The following is a 24,021-nucleotide window of genomic DNA, read 5'->3' on the forward strand; positions in this document are numbered from 1 at the left end:
CGAGTGCTGGGATTAAAGGCGTGCGCCACCACCGCCCGGCATTCAACATGACTCTTAAACAGAGATGTCCCTTAATATCTTGACTTTGATCTTTCTCTGCATAAACTTTTCCTATTTCTTACTAATTTGCTGATGACTCCAACTTTCCATACAGTATGAACCTTTTCCCTCGGTGTCTGGGATTGACTGCAGGTCTTGTCCATGCTAGGCAACACTAGCACTGGGCTACATCTCCAGTCCAGTGTGAAAGTTTGAGTATCACGTTCCTTTTAAAAGTGTCTGAAGAGTGAAACATGCTCTACAGAAGTATGTAGATAGGCTACTCTTATCCTTTCCCCTTTTTCTTCTTTGAATTTACTTCTACATGGCAGTGATATTAAATACTTGATACTTTCAAAGCTAGAATCCACTGCTGTTTTACATACCAGTGTCTTTTCCATGTCATTTTAGAACATTCCAGAAGCATGTATTAAAATTACTTTGAATGTATATTAGATTTCTGAATAGAAAGCTCTTAAGCTTTACAGATTAAAAATTAAAGTACAACAAACTTATTCTATCATAGAAGATGGGGCTAAATTTTTAAGGATACATTTTTTTTCAAGTACCTCTTTAATGTTTCTGTTCAATAGTAATTACTAATCCTTACATATAAGGAGAGGGATAAAACAAAATTTTGTTACCTAAAATAATGTCAGTGGGGGTTGGAGAGATGGTTCACCAGTTAAGAGTGCTTGCTACTTGAGTCTAGAGGACCCAGGTTTGGTTCTTAGCACCCACACCAGGCAACTCACAGTTCCTTGTAACTCCAGTTCAAGGGTATCTGATGTTCACTTTTGCCCTCCACAGACACCTGCACACACATGCATGTGCATGCATGCACACACATAATTAAAAATAAATATCTTTAAAGAAATGTTTGTGGAGGGCTGGGAATATAGCTTAATGGTAGAGCACTTGCCTAGCACATGTGAGACCCTCGATTTAATTCCCAGCACCTCATAAAACAAAAAGGATCATGAGATTTGTTGGGAGAGTATTAGGAGTTTTTTAGTGACAGTTAAGGCTTCAGAGCAAACAAGTCAGAACTGCATTGCTTTTTCTGACATCTATCCTGAAACCATGTGACCTTATTCTAACAGCATTCTTTATTTACTGGAGAGTTGAAAATTACCGAAATTCAAGGAGAGGATGTGTAGAACCTTGTATCTTTGTTTCTTTTTGAGACAGGTTCTCATGATGTAACTCAGACTGGCCTGGAATTTATGGTGATCTCCTATCTCTTGCCTCCTGAGTGCTGGGATTACAGGTGTGCACCAGCATGCCTCTCAGACTCCTTATCTTAATAGTATGAGTATCACATAGAAGAGCATGAGAGATAGGAAATATAGTCATGGCAATCTTTGGGAAATAGAGTCTGTACAGACTAGGCATGTTGGCACATGTCTTTAATCCCAGAACTTGGGAGGAAGAGGCAGGAGGATCTCTTAAGTTCAAGGCCAGTCTCTTCTACATAGTTCCAGGCCAGCTAGTCTACATAATGAAACCCTGTCTCAAAGAAGAAAAAAAATGTATACATATACACATATGTAGATTGTACATATGTGGACTATGCATATGTACATATATGAAGTGTTGCTATAATAGGCCACCCTAGGGGGTTGCTCATTTATTGAAATTCTTTTCTGTCTCCTAATCCTTGCCTCCAGTCTCTGAGGGCCTTATTAGTCAGAGGACTCTGACCTGGCTCCTGCTTAGCTCTTAGTATGTGAATTTTCTGGAACAGACAGAAATTACAAACTCACCTAACTTAACTGAAGCTTTGTTGTAAAAACTCTGTGTATAGGAAGAATATTAATGTGACATAGACGTATGTCATTAATTGTCTGAAACGCTAGGAAAGTGGGATGAAATGACTTGTCTTATTCAGCAGAGTGCTAGTTTACTTCATGGGGGTAAGGTGTGAACCAGTGGCATCTTACTGCCAATGAGCAGAGTGTTTCGTTTTTGCAGATATGCAATATGATGAGGATGATGATGAAATCACTCCAGATTTGTGGCAAGAAGCATGCTGGATCGTGATCAGGTAACTTTAGACCAAACTGAACAGGTTCTAGTAGATACTGTAAGATGTGAGGGATGTCCTATTACTCTGTACCTTATAGGTAGATCTTGCTGGGCCTTCTGTGCTTACTTAGGTACTTACCATGTATTAGTTACTTACAAGGGTTGCTTTGTTTTATCCAGTCAGTACCGTATGCAGCTCTGGATGCCATAGACTGGCTGGCTTTGAATTTGCGGCATTCTGGCTTCAGCCTCCTGAGTTCTGGGGTTGTAGGTGTGCATCACTGTATCTGGCTGTATTTATTTATTTTAAATATTTCCATCTTAGAGAAAAGCTAAAGAATTAATTTATGGTCTTCATTAGAGCCCCTAATATTTACCTTATACTACATTTTCTCCCCCTCTCCACCCCACCCCCCTCTTTTTAAAAAAATTTTTTCAAGACAAGGTTTCTCTGTGTAACAGCCCTGGCTGTCCTGGAATTCACTTTGTAGACCAGGCTGGCCTTGGACTCACAGAGATCCACCTGTCTCTGCTTCCTGAGTGCTGGTATTAAAGTCATGTGCCACCACATCCAGCCTACATTTTCTTTTTCCTCTCCGTGTGCGTTTCCCTCTAGAAACATTGGAGAGTAAGTAGCAGATACTCTTACATAATTACAATACAGGGCAATAATCTTTTAACCTACAGAATCTATTTACATTTTGCTAGTTATCTCACTTGTTTTTATAGCAAAGCAAAAAACATTTTATTTTTTCCCCTCTCATCCTGGACCTAGGGCTATCTACTAGAATTAGTTTTTTGAGGCAGGGTCTCATTGTGTAGGCCAATCTGAGCTGGAACTTGCTGCTTCAGTTCTATGAGTGTTACACATTTTGTAATTGTTTTTAGGTATTTTCTTTTCCTCTTTTTTTTTTTTTTTTCTTCGATACACAGTTTCTCTGTGTAGCCCTGCCTGTCCTGGAACTCACTCTGTAGACCAGGTTGGCCTTGAACTCACAGAGACCCACCTGCCTCTGCCTCCTGAGTGCTGGGATTAAAGGCGTGCACCACCACATCTGGTTTATTTTTAGTTTTTTATTTTATTTTATTTTTTTGTGTTTATATGCCTGTATGAGTTTGTGTGCACTGTGTATGCAGGTGTCCACGGAGGCCAGAAGAGGGCATGAGATTCCCTGGAACTGGAGTTAGAGATGATTGTGAGCCACCATGTGGGTATTGAACTTGGCTCCTATGGAAGAGCTGCCTGCTCTTTACCAAGGAGCTATGTCTCTAGCACCAGGAATATGGACTCTTGACTACTGAACCATCTCTTCAGCCCCATACATTTTGTTTCAAGGCTTATTTTTCTGCCTCCTTCAATCTGAAACAGTTTCTCAGCTTGTATTTTTTAAAAATAAGAACTCAGGTCCATTACTTTGTACAGTACTTGTGGGTTGTGGTTTGTCTGACTTTCCTTGTAATTGTGTAGTGTACTATATTAGGTGCATTTACTATATTATTTGTGATGCTAATCTAATTCCATGTTTTCAAATTACTATAAATGAGTAAAGTCACACATCCAAGTTGTAGTTCAGTCCAAATTCCTACCCATTTCTAAGTGTAATTGAGCTGAAGTAAAACATAGGAAGAAGTCCGTGCAAAAGCAAGTAAGTGATAAAGTAATTAATACCCTGTTATGTTAGGAAGCTACACACTTACCAGTGTGATCACGACACGGACAATCACATTGTCTGTAGTAACGTGGCAATAGGAAAGCAAAGCTGCCTTATAGTTCTTCTGTTGTACTTTAGTTATTTTGCCCACTTTTCCCTCCAAACATAATAATGTCTACAATACTCCTGGCCTTATGCAGTGATTGTCATATATTGATTGACATTTCATCGAGTATTTGTTGAATTGGATTAAATGGAGATGGGGAAATATGCTAGAAAACAAATTGAGTTGCAACTGATAATGAACTTGATATTTTCCTAGTTCTTACTTTGATGAAAAAGGCTTGGTCAGACAACAGTTGGATTCCTTCGATGAGTTCATTCAGATGTCTGTTCAAAGAATTGTGGAAGATGCACCGCCGATTGACCTGCAGGCTGAAGCTCAGCACGCCAGTGGAGAAGTTGAAGAGCCGGTAAGAAGGTTGCTTTAATGTTGCACAGGTGAAGGAGAGTATTGGCCTGGGTCTCAGTCCAATTCCTCCCAGTCCAATACCATCATACCTCTCTCTCAGTAGCATTTGCAGTGTATGTACAACACATCCACTTAGCTCTGGATTTAATCTAAGACCTTAATCTCCCTTCAGGTGGTATGTATCTTTTAGTATTAGGATGGACTGTCAGGCCTTGTTCACACTAGGTAAAGAGTACCCTGAGCTCTGTCTCCTTTCTTTTTTAGTTTTTATTTCATGGCAAGGTCTTGGTAAGTTGCCCAGGCAGGCCTTGAATGGGCTCTGTTGCCAGGCTGGCTTTGAACTCTATAGCCTCCGTCCTCAGTCTTCCTAGTAGCTGGGATTTACAGGCATGCACCCCCACACACCCTCAGTGAATCATTAGTAGTTGGGAAGAGGGCACTCCGTATGAACACCTACCAAAAGAAGTGAGCTGGAAATAGTTATGTTGCTTTAGATGATCCACGTCTGATCTTTTGATCCTCTGCAGTCTAAGAATTGTAGCTTGAAGGGCTATTTCTCACTGGTTTACTTGTCTAGGACAAAGTGTCTCTCTCTAACTAGGGCTGGCCTTGAATTCATGATCCTCTTGACTGAGCTTTCTTGAGTAGTGGGATAACAGATGTGCTACCATGTCTAGCCTCTTGATTTTTATTTATTGCATGGAATACATGATCACAATATGAGATCAAAAAGGGAAATTACTCAGGCATAATAGCTGGTTTAATTTCTTCACTTACAATTTTTAATTTATACATAGGCATTTTTTGAATTATTTATGTCATAGCAATGGTATAATCTTATGTTTTTGTTTTTTTTTTAAATAAGTGTTTTAAAAAAGTCCAAAATAATGACTGACCATCAGCAGTTTCAGAGAAGTAGAGAGGCAGCTGCGGGAACATGTTGCCTTCTGAGAGACAGGGAAATTGTAAAGCTACATGAAGTAGGGACAGTCTCCAAAAGAGAGTTAGAGAAAGAAAGGTTACTATTTCTAGCCAGTCTAAGGGCTGATCTATTACTCTTATTCTTTTTTTTTGGTTTTTTTTTTCGAGACAGGGTTTCTCTGTGTAGCTTTGCGCCTCTCCTGGAACTCACTCGGTAGCCCAGACTGGCCTCGAATTCACAGAGATCCGCCTGGCTCTGCCTCCCGAGTGCTGGGATTAAAGGCGTGCGCCACCACCGCCCGGCTATTACTCTTATTCTAGTTGGAGCTGCTGCACAGAATTTTGCCTTAAAAGCAAAAGTAAATTGGCTTTTCAGGGACTGTGCTAGAAAAAGTACCATAATGTACCTTTTTAAATCCCTGGGTCATTTTCTCTTCATGGTCTTTGCATAAGAGGAGAGTTAAAAGTTACACAAATTCTGAGTGCCAGTATGGTAAATACTGCAGGAAGAAGCCATTTCAAAGCTTGACTGATTGGAAAAGACGGGAACTTCAGTTGACAATGAAGGCAGGAATAACTTTTCTCAGCAAAGGTGGCTTAGATGTTTCCAAAAGAAAATAGTTGATGTACTTAGCTTGAGTATTGGGTGGCACCGCAGTAAGCATTGGGTGACATTTGATGTGTCTGGTTTTGAGAGGTCTTAGGGGAAGATATGATGCAGCTAGATCCTCAAAGGAGAAACGTTGAAGGATTGTCAGAGGAATGTGTAACATATAGAAAGGTCACTATAAATGGAAAGGTCTGGAGACAAGTGAAGATTGTGCAGTAGCCTACACTTGAGGTGATATCTAGGGTGATGTTGGATGAGGAGTGGAGGGTCACTTTCCCTCGGTTCGCCGACTGTTCCAACTCTCTTTGTCTTTTACTCTAGCCTGGGAGAGGAGTGTCAGTAGTAATTCCTGCATAAATACCCGCTTAGTCCGTCTCTAAGACTTGGTAATGAGAGAAATCCTGCATTTACTTCTTTCAAAATAGTTCTTTCCATGGATTGCTTTATTAGGCAGCAGATAAATGTTAAAAGACTTTGTTTTTTGTGGTAATGGGAATCACAGATGGGACTTCACATAGGCCAGGCAAGGGTTCTACCATTGAGCTGTATCCTTGGCCTTCAGATAGATATTTCATTGAAATGCCTTTTCCCTTTTCTCAGACTGAACTGTAGTCAGTCAGATTGGAAGTCACTGTTTTCTTTTTTTCTTTCGAGACAGGGTTTCTCTGTGTAGCTTTTTGGTGCCTGTCCTGGATCTCGCTCTGTAGACCAGGCTGGCCTCGAACTCACAGAGATCCGCCTGCCTCTGCCTCCCAAGTGCTGGGATTAAAGGCGTGCACCACCCGCCCGGTGGAAGTCACCTTTATAGGAAGGTTTGGGTTTTAAAAACAGGACTAATTGAAGCGTTTTGTTTTTTTTCCTCTTCTTTTTTTTTTTTTTTTTTTGGTTTTTCGAGACAGGGTTTCTCTGTGTAGCTTTGTGCCTTTCCTGGAACTTGCTTTGGAGACCAGGCTGGCCTCGAACTCACAGAGATCCGCCTGCCTCTGCCTCCCGAGTGCTGGGATTAAAGGCGTGTGCCACCACCGCCCGGCTTTTTTTCCTCTTCTAATGTCCTGTCCTGTTGATTAGGGAAACCTTGTTCTGAATGAATTTATCTTTTTGTTGTTGTTGTTCTTTGGACACTGTAATTTCCATCCTCACCAAGGAAAGCGTACATGAAAATGTGTAGATCGTTACTAGAAATCGGTTTTGATTTGCAGTATCTTTCTGCACTTGTACAGTGCCATCATATTACACATAAATGTCCTAGCTGATGTTTTTGAGAGCATCAACAGGACTGAGAAGAAAGACAAATACCAGGTCCTTATCAGGCCGTGTGCCAAAGTCCTACACAGTCCCGTTTCTGACTGTCATGATGGAATGTCATTACATTGGTGAATTTGAAATCATCGATGATTTCAGACCCAGAAAAATGCTTGTGCACCTCACAGGTGGGAAAAGAAATGTGGAGTGCTCAGCCCCAGAGTTGAGTAGCACTAAGATCTATAAATAGTCGAATATGCTGCCATTCTGTCTGTTTGGTTTCATGGTACTGACAGCCTCAGCCAGCATCCTGTTCCCTGAGGAAGCAGGATGAAAATACACAGGAGAAAATTTTGGGGTCCTTTTCTAGGGAAGTAAAACATAAGTAAAATGCCTCCATGGGGCTGAAATCAGTTTTGATTTTTTTTTTGGAAATAAATTTAGAGAGGATGTCATATGCAGTTTTTGTTTACTTATGGTAGATGAAGTCTGTTTGAGCCAGGCATAGTAATGTATGCCTGGAATCTGAGCGTGTGAGGGAAGAGGCAGGAGGGTCAGGACTTGAAAGCCAGCCTTGGATACAATGTCAAGATAGATAGTGAGGCCATTTTGAGCTAAATGAGATCCTTTCTCAACTTTCCCACTCCCAATAAAAAAGACTTGATTGTCTTCTTTAAGGAAGCAATCAGATATAAGAGAACATCCCTGTGGGCTGGAGAGATGGATGATCTGAGTTTGGTTCCTTGCACTCCTGTTGAGTGTCTCATACCCTCTTTTGGCTTCCTTAGGTACCTACACAGGCGGCATTCACTTTCAAAGACAATATACACATTATCCAGAAATAGAATTTTTTTTTAAGACTTGCTTTGTAGACCAGGCTAGCCTCAAACTCAGGGAGATCTGCTTGCCCCTGCCTCCTGAGTGCTGGGATTAAAGGTATGTGCCACCATGGCTGGCATAAAAATAAATCATAACAAAAAAGGACAAACCATATCACTGTAATATAAATTTTAAGTTTAGAGTGTTCTCACATTAATAAAATTGATTAATTTTTATCAGTTTGTAGAGTTGCTTCTACTTAAAATGCTAATGTCAATTAAAATGGAGTCATTAAACTTTTAATGTGTGTTTTGAAATAGGATCTTGCTATGTAGCCAAGCCTGGCTTTAAACTCCTGATTCTCTCACCTTGGTCTTCAAGACATACACTAACAGCCTGGCCTTCAAAACTTGTATAGGGAAAATTATTTATTCTTTTCATGCTTTTTGTTTAATTTCAGCCAAGATATTTACTGAAATTTGAACAAATTTACCTCTCCAAACCTACTCATTGGGAAAGAGATGGTGCCCCTTCACCAATGATGCCGAATGAAGCCAGGTTAAGAAATCTCACGTAAGAGATCCCTTTTTCTTTGTTATCACTTGACGTCGAGTAAAATTCAGACAATGTGCCTTAACTGGTTGCTTTCGCAGACAACTCACGGCCACCTCTGACCCACTTTTATTGGCAGGTACTCGGCCCCTCTTTATGTAGACATAACCAAGACCGTCATTAAAGAGGGTGAGGAGCAGCTGCAGACTCAGCACCAGAAAACCTTCATAGGGAAGATCCCAATCATGCTGCGCTCCACCTACTGTCTGCTGAATGGCTTAACAGACCGTGACCTGTGTGAGCTGAACGAGTGTCCTCTGGATCCCGGGGGCTACTTTATTATTAATGGATCAGAAAAGGTGCGGTGGCGCTAATAAAGGTGGTTAACAGTTAAATTATTACAGTTCAGTTAAAAAGTGTACCTGCTCCGGGGTGGAGACGGTAAAGATGATAAGCGCACTTGTTACTCTTGCAGAGGATCAGAATCTGATTTCCAGCACCCCCACATGGAGTGGCATAATCATCTGTAATTCCATTTCCAGAAATTTGGGCAATTGTTGAAGCTTGTATATTTTTATAAAGTATGAGCCTGTATGACCAACTAAATAACTATGCAGGTTTTACTTCTTGCCACTTTAGTGAATGACGTTTTGGGTTTCTTGGCTATAACTTTTTACTGTGTCTATAGGTTCTGATAGCTCAAGAGAAAATGGCAACAAACACAGTCTACGTGTTTGCCAAAAAGGATTCCAAATACGCATACACAGGAGAATGTCGATCGTGTCTGGAGAATTCTTCCCGACCCACCAGTACCATATGGGTTAGCATGCTGGCCAGAGGAGGACAGGTATGCTGTGGCCTGGGATGTGTGATGTTTGGGCTGTTCCTTTGTGTTTACTTATTTATTTTTGTACTGAGCATTGAACCTAGGACCTTGTACATTCTAGGAAAGTGCTCTATCACTGAGCTACATCCCCAGCTCTGTCTTATTTTTTGTTTTATAATTTATCAGACTTATTTTCGTTTTTTGAGCCAGGGTCTCACTATGTAGCTCAGTTTGTCCTGGAACTCGCTATGTAGACCAGGCTAGTCTTGAACTTACAGAGGCCTGCTTCTGGCTCTGAAGTGTGGGGATTAAAAAGTGTGTGCCACTGTGCCTGAATTATTTTTAATTATGTGTATGTGTGTGTTTATATGTGGATATGTGCATGTGAGTGCAGTTGCTTAAAAAGGATCTCTTTGGAGCTGTAGTTACAGGCAGTTAGGAGCTGCCCAATGTTGGTGGTGGGAATTGACTTTTCTGCAAGAGCAGTACATGCTCTTAGCCCTTGAGTCATATCTCCAGCCCCACCAGATTATTTTCTTAACTATATATATATAGTTAAGGTGGTGTACGCCTTTAATCCCAACACTTGGGAGGCAGAGGCAGGAGGATCTCTGTGAGTTCGAGGCCAGCCTGGGCTACAGAGTACCAGGAAAGACTCCAAAGCTACACAGAGAAACCCTGTCTCAAAAAAACCAACCCCCCCCAAAAAAAATTACATTTATTTAGTGTGTGTATGTGCATGTGCACACATGCCACAGTGCACGTTTGAGGAGAACTTGGATAATCAGTTCTTTTACCAATGTCCCCTTCTATTTTCATATGTGAGTTCTGTTTTAGGCAAGACAATTTTGGATGTGGTAACTGTATGATATAGGATTGTTTTTTAATCTTCTGCTTGTCCTGAAGTAAAATCTGTGTGTGTGTGTGTGTGTGTGTGTGTGTGTGTGTGTGTGTGTGTGTGTGTGTGCTTGTGCTTACATGCGTGCATGTTCATGTGGAGGCCGGAAAACAACCTTGAATGTCATTCCTGAGAAGCCCTCCACTTTGTTTTTTTGAGAGTCTCATTGAGCTACAGCTCTCTGAATAGAATAAGGTTGCTAACCAATTAACCCCAGGAATCCCTCTGTCTCTGCTTTCCCATCCTGGAGATTACAAGTAGAAGCCATCACACGTAGCTTCTTATTTTGAAATTTGTATTTGTGTTTTTCCTGCATGTGTATCTGTGCCACGTGTGTGCTGTGCTCACAGAGGCCAGAAGAGGGTGTTGGATCCCCTGAGGCTGGAGTTACAGATGGTTGTGAACTGCCATGTGGGTTCTGGGATGCAAACCTGGGTCCTCGGGAAGAGCAGTGCTCTTGACCCGTCCACAGCTTTTTGTGTGAATTCTGGAGATGGATCTCAGGCCCTCACGCTTGCTGTAGCAGATCCTTCACTGACTGAGGCATCTTCTCAGTCTGCTGAAGTGCTATTTAAAAATAAAATTTGATTTATTTTATTATGTATATGGGAGCCTGCATGAATGCCTGTGTACTACATGCGTACCTGATGTCCAGGGAAGCCAGAAGAGGGGTCTCCTGGAACTGGAGTTAAAGATGGTTGAGTTCTGCCATGTGGGTACTGGGATTGGACCTGGGTCCTCTGGTAGAACAGCCAGCATTCTTACTTGATGAGTCTTCTCTTCAGTCACTAAGACCACTTTTAAAATATTCCCCCCCCCTTTTTTTTACAGCTGTTTAAATTATTCATTCATTCATTCATTCATTCATTCATTCATTTATTTATTTATTTATCAGTAAATGCCAAATGCTGTTTATTGGAGGGAAGAGATCTTAAATAAAGGCTTACAGCACAATGGGAGAACCCTGGAGGACAGAAGTTCGTATGATGTTTTACAATCTTGCATCTAAGCTGTTAACGCCCATTATGCAGGATACACAGATAAGGAGGGTGGAACCCGGCAGGGAATTAGCATAGGGAGGATATCAAGGTCAAGGTCAGCAAGCAAGGCAACAGTTACCCAAAATGGGGGGCCAGGGACCTACAGGTCCCCCTTTTACTAAAAAATGAGCTTCTGACTTAGGTTGTGTGAGCGCCCCCCAGGCATTACCTGTCTCTGAATACTCATTATCATTCAGGCTCAATCGTGTGTGAGCTGCAGAGTTAATTGCTGCCAAAGATCTCAAAGTGGCACTGGGCTTGCAATCTGTGTGTTCGACACAGAAAAGACCAACAGAGGTCCTATCCCACCCATAGCCAGTAGGCTAAAGGCAACTGAGCCATTCCCTTCCTTAACAAGCATTTACTGCAAATTGGAGTCCTTGTAAGAATGTATCCCAGAAGCAAATGGAACTTGAGTTTATAAATTTATAATTTTCAAAGCTGATTGAAATGTATATAACTATTGAATTAAATTTATCATGCCCAATAGAATGAAAGATTACTTAACTGTGGTAGCTACTTTTGCTTCCAGGGTCTCCACTGTGCTAGCTGTAGTAAGCTATTATGAAATGGTAATCCCAGAAACAGTAGCAGCGGTGGCCGCCATAATAGCAACAACGGCAGCAGCAATATCAAATTCTCTTCTGGAGCGTGTGGGCATCCACTAGCATGGATACAACTCCAGTAACACAAACTGCCAAGGCCCATTTTTCTTGATCCCAGCATGACTTAAGCTGGCAGCTCTTCTGGATAATCCAACCTCATGGCTACGGTTCCTAGGTTTACATTAATGCTTGCCAAATCTGGCCATATTGGGCTCTCAATCCCCATTGGCATCAGAAGGGTAGAGTTTTTCATGAAGACCCAATAGGTCTCTGTCATGTTGGGCTTCAGCAGCAGCCACAGGGCGCGTTCAGTGCTCAGGAATCCAAAGAGGAACCTCATTGTCCTGAGGAAAGACATAAACAGAACCCTGGGCCCACACCAACACTAGATTGGGTCTCCTCCAAGTGCTAGTAGAAAGATCCTTCCATCGCTCCAGAGGGTGATTTGCAACAGGAGCCCTCCAGTGCTTATCTGCAGCGGATACTCCAGCAGAATTCACTGATAAAAATTTTAAAATATGTAAAACAAGGGAAAGAATAGAATATGGAGAGGAATGATGAGTCTGTAGTTCCCCCTTTTTTTACTTTAGTAAAATATGTTTGTTTTTGTTTTTTTATAGTTCAAATTTTTCTTTTCTTTTTCTTTTTCTTTTTTAAAATTAATTAATTTATTTTTCTATTTTCAGCTTGATACAGTATGTATTCTTATCTTAATAGTGAAATGTTTCATTGAGGCTTGAGTAAAACCGAAATTTATTATAAGCCACAGTCATCCTAGGGACCTCCATGCTATATATATAGCCTCCATGGTTCTGTGGGTTATAGTCTGATTGATCTTTATTTTATATAGAATCCACTTATGAGCGAGTACATACCATGTTTGTCCTTCTGGGTTTGGGTTACCTCACTCAGGATGATTTTTTTCTAGTTCCATCCATTTGCCTGCAAATTTCATGCTTTCATTGTTTTTCTCTGCTGAGTAGTACTCCATTGTGTATATGTACCACATTTTCTTAATCCATTCTTCAGTTGACGGGCATCTAGGTTGTTTCCAGGTTCTGGCTATTACAAATAGTGCTGCTATGAACATAGTTGAGCATGTATCTTTGTGGTATGAATCAGCATTCCTAATTTTCTGAGAAACCACCATACTGATTTCCACAGTTGTACAAGCTTGCATTCCCACCAACAGTGGATGAGTGTTCCCTTTGCTCCACATCCTCTCCAACATAGACTGTCATTAGTGTTTTTGATCATAGCCATTCTGACAGGTGTAAGGTGGTATCTCAGAGTCATTTTGATTTGTATTTCTCTGATGATTAAGGATGTTGAGCATTTCTTTAAATGTCTTTCAGCCATTTGTGATTCTTGTTTTGTGAATTCTCTGTTTAGTTCTTTAGCCCATTTTTTAATTGGATTGTTTAGTATTTTGATGTCTAGTTTCTTGAGTTCTTTATATACTGTGGAGATCAATCCTCTGTCAGATATAGGGTTGGTGAAGATCTTTTCCCATTCTGTAGGCTGTCTTTTTGTCTTATTGACCGTGTCTTTCGCCCTGCAAAAGCTTCTCAGTTTCAAGAGGTCCCATTTATTAATTTTTGTGCTCAGGGTCTGTGCTGTTGGTGTTATATTTAGGAAGTGGTCTCCAGTGCCAATTCGTTCAAGAGTACTTCCTACTTTCTTTTCTATTAAGTTTAGTGTAACTGGATTTATGTTGAGGTCTTTGATCCACTTGGACTTGAGTTTTGTGCATGGTGACAGATATGGATCTATTTGTAATCTTTTACATATTGACATCCAGTTATGCCAGCACCATTTGTTGAAGATACTTTCTTTTTTCCATTGTATAGTTTTGGCTTCTTTGTCAAAAATCAGGTGTTCATATGTGCATGAATTAATGTCAGGGTCTTCAATTCGATTCCATTGGTCCGTATGTCGGTTTTTATACCAGTACCAAGCTGTTTTTATTACTATAGCTCTGTAGTAGAGCTTGAGGTCAGGGATGGTGATGCCTCCAAAGGTTGCTTTATCATATAGGATTCTTTTAGCTATCCTGGGTCTTTTTTTTTTCCATATGAAGTTGAGTATTTTTCTTTCCAAGTCTGTGAAGAATTGTGTTGGGATTTTCATGGGGATTGCGTTGAATCTGTAGATTGCGTTTGGTAAGGTTGCCATTTTTACTGTGTTAATCCTACCTATCCATAAGCATGGGAGATCCTTCCATTTTCTGATATAGTCTTCAATTTCTTTCTTTAGAGATTTAAAGTTCTAATCAAAAAGGTCCTTCACTTGTTTAGTTAGTGTTATCCCAAGGTATTTTATATTATTTGTGGCTATTGTAAAGGGTGATGTTTCTCTGACTTCTTTCTCAGCCCTTTTATCATTTGTGTATAGGAGGGCTATTGATTTTTTTGAGTTGATCTTGTATCCTGCCACTTTACTGAAGGAGTTTATCAGCTGTAGGAGTTCCCTGGTAGAATTTTTGGGGTCACTTATGTATACTATTATATATATTATCTGCAAATAGTGAAAGTTTGACTTCTTCCTTTCCAATTTGTATCCCTTTGATCTCCTTTTGTTGTCTTATTGCTCTAGTGAGAACTTCTAGTACTATATTGAATAAATATGGGGAGAGTGGACAGCCTTGTCTTGTTCCTGATTTTAGTGGTATCGCTTTGAGTGTCTCTTCGTTTAATTTGATGTTGGCTGTTGGTTTGCTATAAATTGTCTTTATTATGTTTAGGAATGTTCCTTGTATTCCTGATCTCTCTAAGACCTTTATCATGAAGGGGTGTTGGATTTTGTCAAAGGCTTTTTCAGCATCTAATGAGATGATCATGTGGTTTTTTTCTTTCAGTTTGTTTATATGATGTATTACATTGACAGATTTTCGTATGTTGAACCACCCTTGCATCCCTGGGATGAATCCTACTTGGTCATGATGGATAATTTTTTTGATGTATTGGATTCGGTTTGCCAATATTTTGTTGAGTATTTTTGCATCAATGTTCATGAGGGAGATTGGTCTGTAATTCTCTTTCTTTGTTGCATCTTTGTGTGGCTTGGGTATCAGGGTAATTGTAGCCTCATAAAAAGAGTTTGGTAGTGTTCCTTCTGTTTCTATTGTGTGGAACAATTTGAAGAGTATTGGTATTAGTTCTTCTTTGAAAGTCTGGTAGAATTCTGCACTGAAACCATCTGGTCCTGAACTTTTTTTGGTTGGGAGATTTTGATGACTGTTTCTATTTCTTTAGGGGTTATTGTTCTATTTAAATGGTTTATCTGGTCTTGGTTTAATTTTGGTATGTGGTATCTATCCAGAAAATTGTCCATTTCTTCCAGATTTTCCATTTTTTGTGGAGTACAGGTTTTTGAAGTATGATCTGATGATTCTCTGGATTTCCTCATTGTCTGTTGTTATGTCTCCCTTTTCTTTTCTTTTCTTTTTTTTTTTTTTTGGTTTTTCGAGACAGGGTTTCTCTGTGTAGCTTTGCGCCTTTCCTAGGACTCGCTTGGTAGCCCAGGCTGGCCTCGAACTCACAGAGATCCACCTGGCTCTGCCTCCCAAGTGCTGGGATTAAAGGCGTGCGCCACCACCGCCCGGCTATGTTTCCCTTTTCATTTCTGATTTTGTTAATTTGGGTGCTCTCTCTTTGCCTTTTGGTTAATTTGGCTAGGGGTTTGTCTGTCGTGTTGATTTTTTTCAAAGAACCAACTCTTTGTTTTATTGATTTTTTTTTTTTTTTTTGTATTGTTCTCTTGTTTTCTATTTCATTGATTTCAGCCCTCAATTTGATTATTTCCTGGCGTCTATTTCTCCTGGGTGAGTTTGTTTCTTTTTGTTCTAGAGCTTTCAGTTGTGCTGTTAATTCATTGGTATGGGATTGCTCCATCTTCTTTATGTGTGCATTTAGAGCTGTGAATTTTCCTCTTAGCACTGCTTTCATAGTGTCCCATAAGTTTGGGTATGTTGTACTTTCATTTTCATTGAATTCTAGGAAATCTTTATTTTCTTTCTTTTATTTTTTCCTTGACACATTGATGTTTCAGGTGGGCATTATTCAGTTTCCATGAGATTGTAGGCTTTCTATAATTTTTGTTGTTGTTGAAGTCTAACTTTAAGGCATGGTGGTCTGATAAGATACAGGAGGTTATTCCATTTTTTTTGTATCTGGTGAGATTTGCTTTGTGACCAAGCAGGTGGTCAATTTTTAAGAAGGTTCCATGGGGTGCTGAGAAGAAGGTATATTCTTTTGTGTTAGGATGGAATGTTCTGTAGATATCTATTAAGTCCATTTGAGTCATAACATCTGTTAGGTCCTTTATTTCTTTGTTAAGTTTCAGTCTGGTAGATCTGTCTTTTGGTGAGAGTGGTGTAGGTAGAGTTTTCCTGCCTGGCCCACAGTCAGGACAAATCTCTCTCACCTGCCAGTCCCACAGCCTCTCAGACCCGACCAAGTAAACACAGAGACTTATATTGCTTACAAACTGTATGGCCGTGGCAGGCTTCTTGCTAACTGTTCTTACAGCTTAAATTAATCTATTTCCATTAATCTATACCTTGCCACGTGGCTCGCGGCTTACTGGCATCTTCACATGCTGTTTCTCATCGTGGCGGCTGGCAGTGTCTCTCTGACTCAGCCTTCCACTTCCCAGCTTTATTCTCCTCCTTGTCCAGCCTACACTTCCTGCCTAGCCACTGGCCAATCAGTGATTTATTTATTGACCAATCAGCAACACATTTGCCATACAAATCATCCCACAGCACTTCCCCCCCCTTTTTTTTTTTTCAAAAAGGAAGGTTTTAACCTTAACAAAGTAAAATTACATATAATTTGGGAATTTAGGCATAGCTTCTCTTACTACTTCCTGCTGGAGGGGGGCGCTGTATCTTATGGGGATACAAAGAAAATTTTAGAATTATGGAATAGTTCATGAGGGTGCATCGTCTGAGCCAGTTGCCTTCAAATCGTTCTGGATGTTGGATCATCTGGGCCATGGTGTCATCGGAGACCTTTCAGGGGGTCTTGGCTGGTCAAACCTGATGTATCTTAATCTGGAACAAATCCATAGCCTTTGGCTTTCTGTGGGAACAAAAGCAGAGACTCTTTTCCAAAGCAACATATCCTTATATCCAAATTTTGAAGTCAAGGTACCTTTAAAATATACATATTGATTTAACTCAGCTTTCTTTGCAGTCAAATATCTCTCTGCAGTTAAGAATCCCAAAGACAACACAATCCAGATTCTCTGTGTGATATTCATCTTTACGTGATTTTATTTTTTATATTAATTTTACTGTCTCTTTAAAGACTTTACTTTTTAAAACTATGTATTTGTTTCTATAACTGTATATATCACCTTTTTTGTCTCTTTCAAGCCTACGTATCTTTTACACACATTTTAAACTATTACATCTGAATCTGTCTTATTGTGAATCTATTGCTTTAAGCTGCAGCAGCTGTGGCTGCTGGCTCTGCCCACTTCAGCTTCCCAACGTGGTGGCAGTACGTTTACCACCAGCTCTGGGAGCTATCATGGGTCTATGCTTTTATCCAAGCATCGTGTAGACCAGAAACCTCTTTTTTTTTTTTTTTTTTTTTGTACTAGCAAAGGCTAAATCCACCACGCAGCTTAATGTGCCACTTGCAGAGGCCTCATTCCCGCCATACAACGGCAGGTCCAGCACGCACACTAGGAACCCGCCAGTAGCTCAAACCAGCAGCTGCTGCTCATTTGAGAGAGACAATTAGGAACTGTTTTTAGCTCCGTTTTAGAATCTTTTTTTCTCAGTTTTTAGGTGGAAAATCTTGCCCCACATTGGACGCCATTTGTAGGTAGAGTTTTCCTGCCTGGCCCACAGTCAGGACAAATCTCTCTCACCTGCCAGTCCCACAGCCTCTCAGACCCAACCAAGTAAACACAGAGACTTATATTGCTTACAAACTGTATGGCCATGGCAGGCTTCTTGCTAACTTTTCTTACAGCTTAAATTAATCTATTTCCTTTAATCTATACCTTGCCACATGGCTCATGGCTTACCGGCATCTTCACATGCTGTTTCTCATCATGGCAGCTGGCAGTGTCTCTCTGACTCAGCCTTCCACTTCCCAGCTTTATTCTCCTCCTTGTCCCGCCTATACTTCCTGCCTAGCCAATGGCCAATCAGTGTTTTATTTATTGACCAATCAGCAACACATTTGCCATACAAATCATCCCACAGCAGAGTGGTGTGTTGAAATCTCCCACTACTAATGTGTGGGGTTTGATGTGCGTTTTAAGCTTTAGTAGTGTTTCTTTTATGAATGTGGGTGCTTTTGTATTTGGGGCATAAATGTTCAAAATCAAGACTTCATCTTGGTGGATTTTTCCTGTTATAAATATGTAATGTCCATCCTGATCTCTTTCGATTGATTTTAGTTTGAAGTCTATTTTATTAGATATTAGGATAGTTACACCAGCTTGTTTCTTAGGTCCATTTGCTTGGAAAGCCTTTTCCCAGCCCTTTACTCTGAGGTAGTGTCTGTCTTTGAAGTTAAGGTGTGTTTCTTGTATGCAGCAGAAGGATGGATCCTGTTTTCTTATCCATTCTGTTAGCCTGTGTCTTTTTATAGGTGAGTTGAGACCATTGATATTGATGGATATTAATGACCAGTATTGTTAATTCTTGTTATTTTTTGTGGTTGTGTTGTGTTGTCCTTCTTTGGTGTATGTTGGTGTGGGATTATCTATTGCCTGCATTTTCATGGATGTGTTTAGCTTCTTTGGGTTGGATTTTCCCTTCTAGTGCTTTCTGTAGAGCTGGGTTTGTGGACAGGTATTGATTAAATCTGGTTTTTATCATGGAATATTTTGTTTACTCCGCCTATGGTGATTGAGAGTTTTGCTGGGTATAATAGTCTGGGTTGGCATCTGTGGTCTCCTAGTGTCTGCATAATGTTTGTCCAGGACCTTCTAGCTTTCATAGTCTCTATTGAGAAGTCTGGTGTTATTCTGATGGGTTTGCCTGTATATGTTACTTGGTCTTTTTCCTTTGCGGCTTTTAATATTTTTTCTTAGTTCTGTGTGTTTAGTGTTTTGATTATTATGTGGTGAGGGGACTAGTTTTAAAATATTTATCCTGTATGTGTAGGTGATGATGGGACAGGGGACGTGGGCCACAGCACGTATGGAGCCAGAGGACGACTCTGAGGCCGGTTCTCTTTCGCCTTCATTGTGGGTTCTCATTGTTGAAGTCAGCTCTCCAGGCTTTACCACCTGACCCATCTTGATGATGGTACAAATAATTGACTGAATGGAATGTTAGGTGGCCAAGTAGAAACACCCGAATAGCAGTTGGAGAGACAAAGCCTGACCGTGTAGCTTAAGGTTCAAGGTGAAGATTTGAGTTTAATATCGACACTTGCTTCTGGATAAACATGTGAGATGGACGAAGTTTCCAATGGAAGGAGTTGGGGAGTGGGAGAGGGAAATGACAGTGGAGTCATGATTGAAATTATGAGGTCACGAGGAGGTAGAGCAGAGTTGAAGCTGAGAACTATGATGAAAACTGGAAACCGTGACTGCTAGCATGGGCTGGTAACTTCTTTGGGGTTTGTATGTGTATACAGTTCAAGAGGAAGAAACTAGAGAAGAGATGCTTACACATGAGAGGCCGTTCATTTAGAAAGTATCCAAACAGATGAACTCTGACTTCATATTTACTTTTCATTCTGTGCTTAGCTTTTTCCATATTGGTCTTTTTATACTTCTTTTTAACCTAACCTATTTTGAGAAAGGATCTCTATGTAGCCCTGGTGGTTCAGGAACTCACAGAGATCTGCCTGTCTGCCTCTGGGTGCTGGGATTAAAGACATTCGTACAATGACCAGCACCCCCTAATCTATTTCTTTTTAAGATTTATTTTGAGGTATATAAGTCTTCTGCCTATTGTGTATGTGTGCGCACCATGTGCATTCCTAGTAGTCACAGAGATCAGAAGAGTGCATTGGGTCATTTAGAACTGAACTTAAAGATGCTTGTGAGTTGCCATATGGGTGCTGGGACCTGAACCTGGGTCCTTTGCAGGAACAGCAAGTGCTCTTAACCACCAAACAATTTCCCCAGCACTCCACACATACTTTTTGTTCCCCTCCTACTGTGGACAGGGGATGGCAAGGTAGCAGTTGTTTTTTTACTCTGGCAGCGAAAGTCATTTCCAGATGTGGTATTTGGTGGTTCTTAGAGAATCTTGGTAAGCAGATGGTAGAGAATTGAAGTTCTCTTAGATTTAAATGACCAGCTTGTTCATAAAGCAGTTAGCCTGTTGGGTATGTTGGTGCAAACCCTTAATCTCAGCAGTCCAGAGGCACAGGCAGGCAGATCATTATGAGTTGTAGGCCATCTGGGCTACATAGTGAGATCCTGTCTCAAATTAAAAAACAAAAAAATAGTAAGCCTGTTTCAGTGGTTTTTAAAAGAAGCTTTGGACAATGGATAGACATGCTTCTTTTGAAATGTATAACAGTTATACTAAATGGACCATTTGCTTTTTTGTGTTTCTCTGAGCTCTTGTATGTTCGTGTTCTGATCACATTTATTTTCTTTTCTAGGGTGCAAAGAAGAGTGCTATTGGCCAGCGCATCGTGGCAACTTTACCATACATCAAGCAGGAAGTTCCCATCATAATTGTGTTCAGAGCACTAGGCTTTGTGTCTGATAGAGATATTTTAGAACATATCATTTATGACTTTGAAGACCCAGAGATGATGGAAATGGTAATGAGAAAGCACATGCATGTTTCCTGTTTGTAAGAAGCTTAGAGATTGTGATTATGCTGATCTTAAAGCTGCAGGCATGCTCTTAGGAGCAGTGTACCTGCTACAGACCTGTGCATTTACTATCGTGTAGTGAAAGCTCAGCTTGGCCAAGTGGAGGCCGCTGGAGTCCACTGAAGCAGCGTGAAGAAGCGGCCGTTAGGAAGCCGAAAGTGCCAGGCTGTGCAGTGTAGGAAAAACGGAAGAGGAGCAGTTGATGGCTGGTTTTTGTTTTTAAACTTTCTGTTTGAAAGAATCTCGAACTTTCAGGGAAATTGTAAGAATAGTACTAGGACTTTCTTTATTCAGATTCAGTTAGGTTTGTCACATTTTTTTGCCTTATTCTTTCTGGGCCATTTGGGAATAAGTTGTAGATATCATGCTGATTTAGTGCACTGTTTATTTCCTAGGAAACAGAACATTCATTGATAAAATCATAGTATAGTTATGTTTTGTTTTGTTTCATGAGACATGGTTTCTTTTGTGTAACAGCTCTGGCTGTCCTGGAACTTGCTTTGTAGACCAGGCTGGCCTCAAGCTCATAGAGATCCACCTGCCTCTGCCTCCCAAGTGCTGGGATTAAAGGTATGCGCTACCACTGCCCAACATAGTATAATTATTAAAATCAAGAAATTGAAAAATAAATTAATTTGACAAGATGGCTCAGAAGATAAAAGTTCTTACTGAAAGCCTGACAACTTCAGTTCAGTACCCAGAACATATATAAAGGTGGATGGAGACAACCAGCTTTGCAGAGTAGTCCCCAGCCTCCACAGCACACAAACTAATAATAATAGTGGCATTAGGGCCAGCAGATGGGTCAGTAAGGGAAGGCATCTGCCACCAAACCTGTCTCAGTGAAGTAAAAGAATTGATTTGCTTTAAGTATATTGGTTTGAAAATTGGTCTGTTCTTTTAGTTCTTATGAAGTGTAGGCTTCATATTCAATATTCACAGAATGCATAATTTTTAATTTTCTGAAAGTACATTTAATTGTTATGCCTTTTTTCTAAAACCCAATAACCTGAACCAAATAATTGTGTAATAACAGTGATACCAGGTTTCTTTTAAAAAGTAATTACTTGACCCACTGTACATCTGGGAATTTTATTGTTTTTGTTTGAGGCAGGGTCTTGCTTTTTGCTTAGATTGGCCTAGATCTCACTGTGTATAACAGGCTGTCAATCTTCTTGACTTTGTCTCTCCAGTGCTGGAATTGCAGGCATGTGCCACCATGTCTGGCCTTGACCAGTATATGTGGCTTTTTCCTGACCTTTGGTCCCAGAATTAGAATTTGTATGTTTAGAACTATGGATGAATAAGAGAAAACACTTAAGTCACATTCTAGAAAAGCATTTCCATATGTATGATAGGATATATGATTAAGGGGTAATTACAGATGCCAAACTACTTAGTGCTACTCCTGATTTATTGTGTCTACTCTTGCGTACAATTGAAAATTGAGAACTTTAAAATTGGAATGGAACTCAGGAAAAACTTTTTAATAATTGATTTTTATTTTATATGATTGTTCTGCCTGCATGTTTGTGTGAGGTGTCAGAAGCCCAGGAACTGGAGTTAATAGACAGTTGTGAGCTGCCATGTGGGTGCTGGGAATTGAACCTGGTTCCTCTGAAAGAGCAGCCAGTGCTCATAACCTCTGAGCCATTTCTCCAGCCCTAGGAAAAAGGTTTTTTGGGGGATGGGTGGGAGTAGGGGTGCTGGAGATTAAACGTAGGTCCTCACATACTAGGCAAGCTCTCAGACAGTGAGTTACAGTCCTAGCAAGAATTATTTTAGCCAACTCTTTCCCAGATAGGGAACTATCAACTTGATTACTCAGAGGCCATGGATAGTAGCAGGAATGGTATATAGATCTGTTCAACAGTGCAATGTTAAAGTAGTCCTTTTCAGTGTAGTGAGTGATTTCATTTATAGATTAAGTGTTTCTTCCTACAAGCACCAAAAAGAAAACTATTCATTTGTAGCTCTGCAAATTTTAATTGCATCATGAAACTTCTCTAAATATATTTGAAATATCTAGAAGAAATTACTTGTTTTGGGTTTTAAACCATTGATCATTAAAATACAAAAAGCAAACATGCCACTTTTAAATTAATGGAATTAGTTGTATTTTTCGAGAAACTGAATCGCTTACACTGGGTGGGTTTTGACAGATCTATATCTCTGGGGAACCTTCCAGGTCTGAAATGTTGTGAGCCCTTGACTTTCTAGCAATAGGCTAGAGAGTTATTCCACATTAGGTAAAATTAATATTAATAAAGTCACATTATGTAAAAATATAAATCTGAAAAAAATTTACTGTAAATTGTTTGGTAGGTTAAACCATCTCTCGATGAAGCATTTGTCATCCAAGAACAGAATGTTGCCTTAAACTTCATTGGTTCAAGAGGGGCAAAGCCTGGTGTTACTAAGGAGAAAAGAATTAAATATGCAAAAGAAGTCTTACAGAAGGAAATGCTGCCTCACGTTGGTGTCAGTGATTTCTGTGAGACCAAGAAAGCCTATTTCTTGGGGTAAGTTAATTTTACTGTTTGAGAACCTTTGCTAAGTTACAGTTGAGGTAAGTGTTTTCCTTAAAGCTAAGGATGTTCTTTATGAGCTGTGTTTTGAGATATGTCAAGAAAAGCCAAAAATGAAGTCTTTTCATTTTGTTTTCTAGGTATATGGTTCATAGGTTACTTCTAGCAGCTTTGGGTAGAAGAGAACTAGACGACAGAGATCACTATGGAAACAAAAGATTGGATCTTGCTGGGCCTCTACTAGCATTCTTATTTAGAGGGTAAGGAATTACAGAATGCCAGTGCCTAAGTAGAATTCATTACTTCATTTATAGGTGGGTCTCCCTTAGTGTCCCAGAGCGGCTCCCATGGTCTCCTTATACACGAATACTGCAGATTCAAGCTCATGTCCATATGCTTTCAGAGATACTTTCATTAACTGCCCCATTTCCTCAGATGCCTAGATGAGTACATTTTAGCCTGTTTTGATCATTGCCTCACTAAAGACTTTTTCTTTAAGTCCTTTGTCTTAACTGTTCTCTCTACTACATGTGTATATAGAGTATATGAACCTAAAAAGAGTGATACAGACTTACCCTGCCATGGCCTTTTTTGTGGGTGGGATTGTCTCTGTTGAAAAGTTTTGTAGACTTTTCTATGTTTACAGTAACACTGTCTTATTTGATAGAATGTTTAAGAATTTGCTGAAAGAAGTACGGATCTATGCACAGAAGTTTATTGATCGTGGGAAGGACTTCAACTTGGAGCTGGCAATTAAAACTAGAATCATATCTGATGGGCTAAAATACTCTTTAGCCACTGGGAACTGGGGTGACCAGAAGAAAGCTCATCAAGCCAGAGCTGGCGTGTCCCAGGTGAGGTGACACTGTGCCTGTGCATTCATGGGAAAGAGTTATGGGGATGGCAGTTTTTCATTTCACTGAACATAAGTGATTTTGTTTTTGTTTTCCTTGGTCAGATGTAAAATTTACTAGGGGTT

The 24,021-nt window shown here is 40.1% G+C and overlaps 1 protein-coding gene across 1 annotated transcript in view; it reads left to right on the forward strand.

Moving 5' to 3' along the window:
- Polr2b (RNA polymerase II subunit B) overlaps positions 1–24,021 on the forward strand; it is a 52,418-nt gene that overhangs the window by 3,026 nt on the left and 25,371 nt on the right. Inside the window, exons 2-10 of the mRNA XM_052735244.1 lie at positions 2,014–2,086; positions 4,042–4,192; positions 8,244–8,356; positions 8,475–8,694; positions 9,024–9,182; positions 20,296–20,460; positions 22,840–23,036; positions 23,183–23,302; positions 23,710–23,896. Coding sequence (XP_052591204.1) covers positions 2,014–2,086; positions 4,042–4,192; positions 8,244–8,356; positions 8,475–8,694; positions 9,024–9,182; positions 20,296–20,460; positions 22,840–23,036; positions 23,183–23,302; positions 23,710–23,896 — 1,385 coding nt within the window. The remainder of the gene's footprint in view (positions 1–2,013; positions 2,087–4,041; positions 4,193–8,243; positions 8,357–8,474; positions 8,695–9,023; positions 9,183–20,295; positions 20,461–22,839; positions 23,037–23,182; positions 23,303–23,709; positions 23,897–24,021) is intronic.

The sequence above is a fragment of the Peromyscus californicus genome, unplaced genomic scaffold (assembly GCF_007827085.1).
Source record: "Peromyscus californicus insignis strain IS unplaced genomic scaffold, ASM782708v3 Scaffold_13__1_contigs__length_99412109, whole genome shotgun sequence".
Taxonomy (NCBI): domain Eukaryota; kingdom Metazoa; phylum Chordata; class Mammalia; order Rodentia; family Cricetidae; genus Peromyscus; species Peromyscus californicus.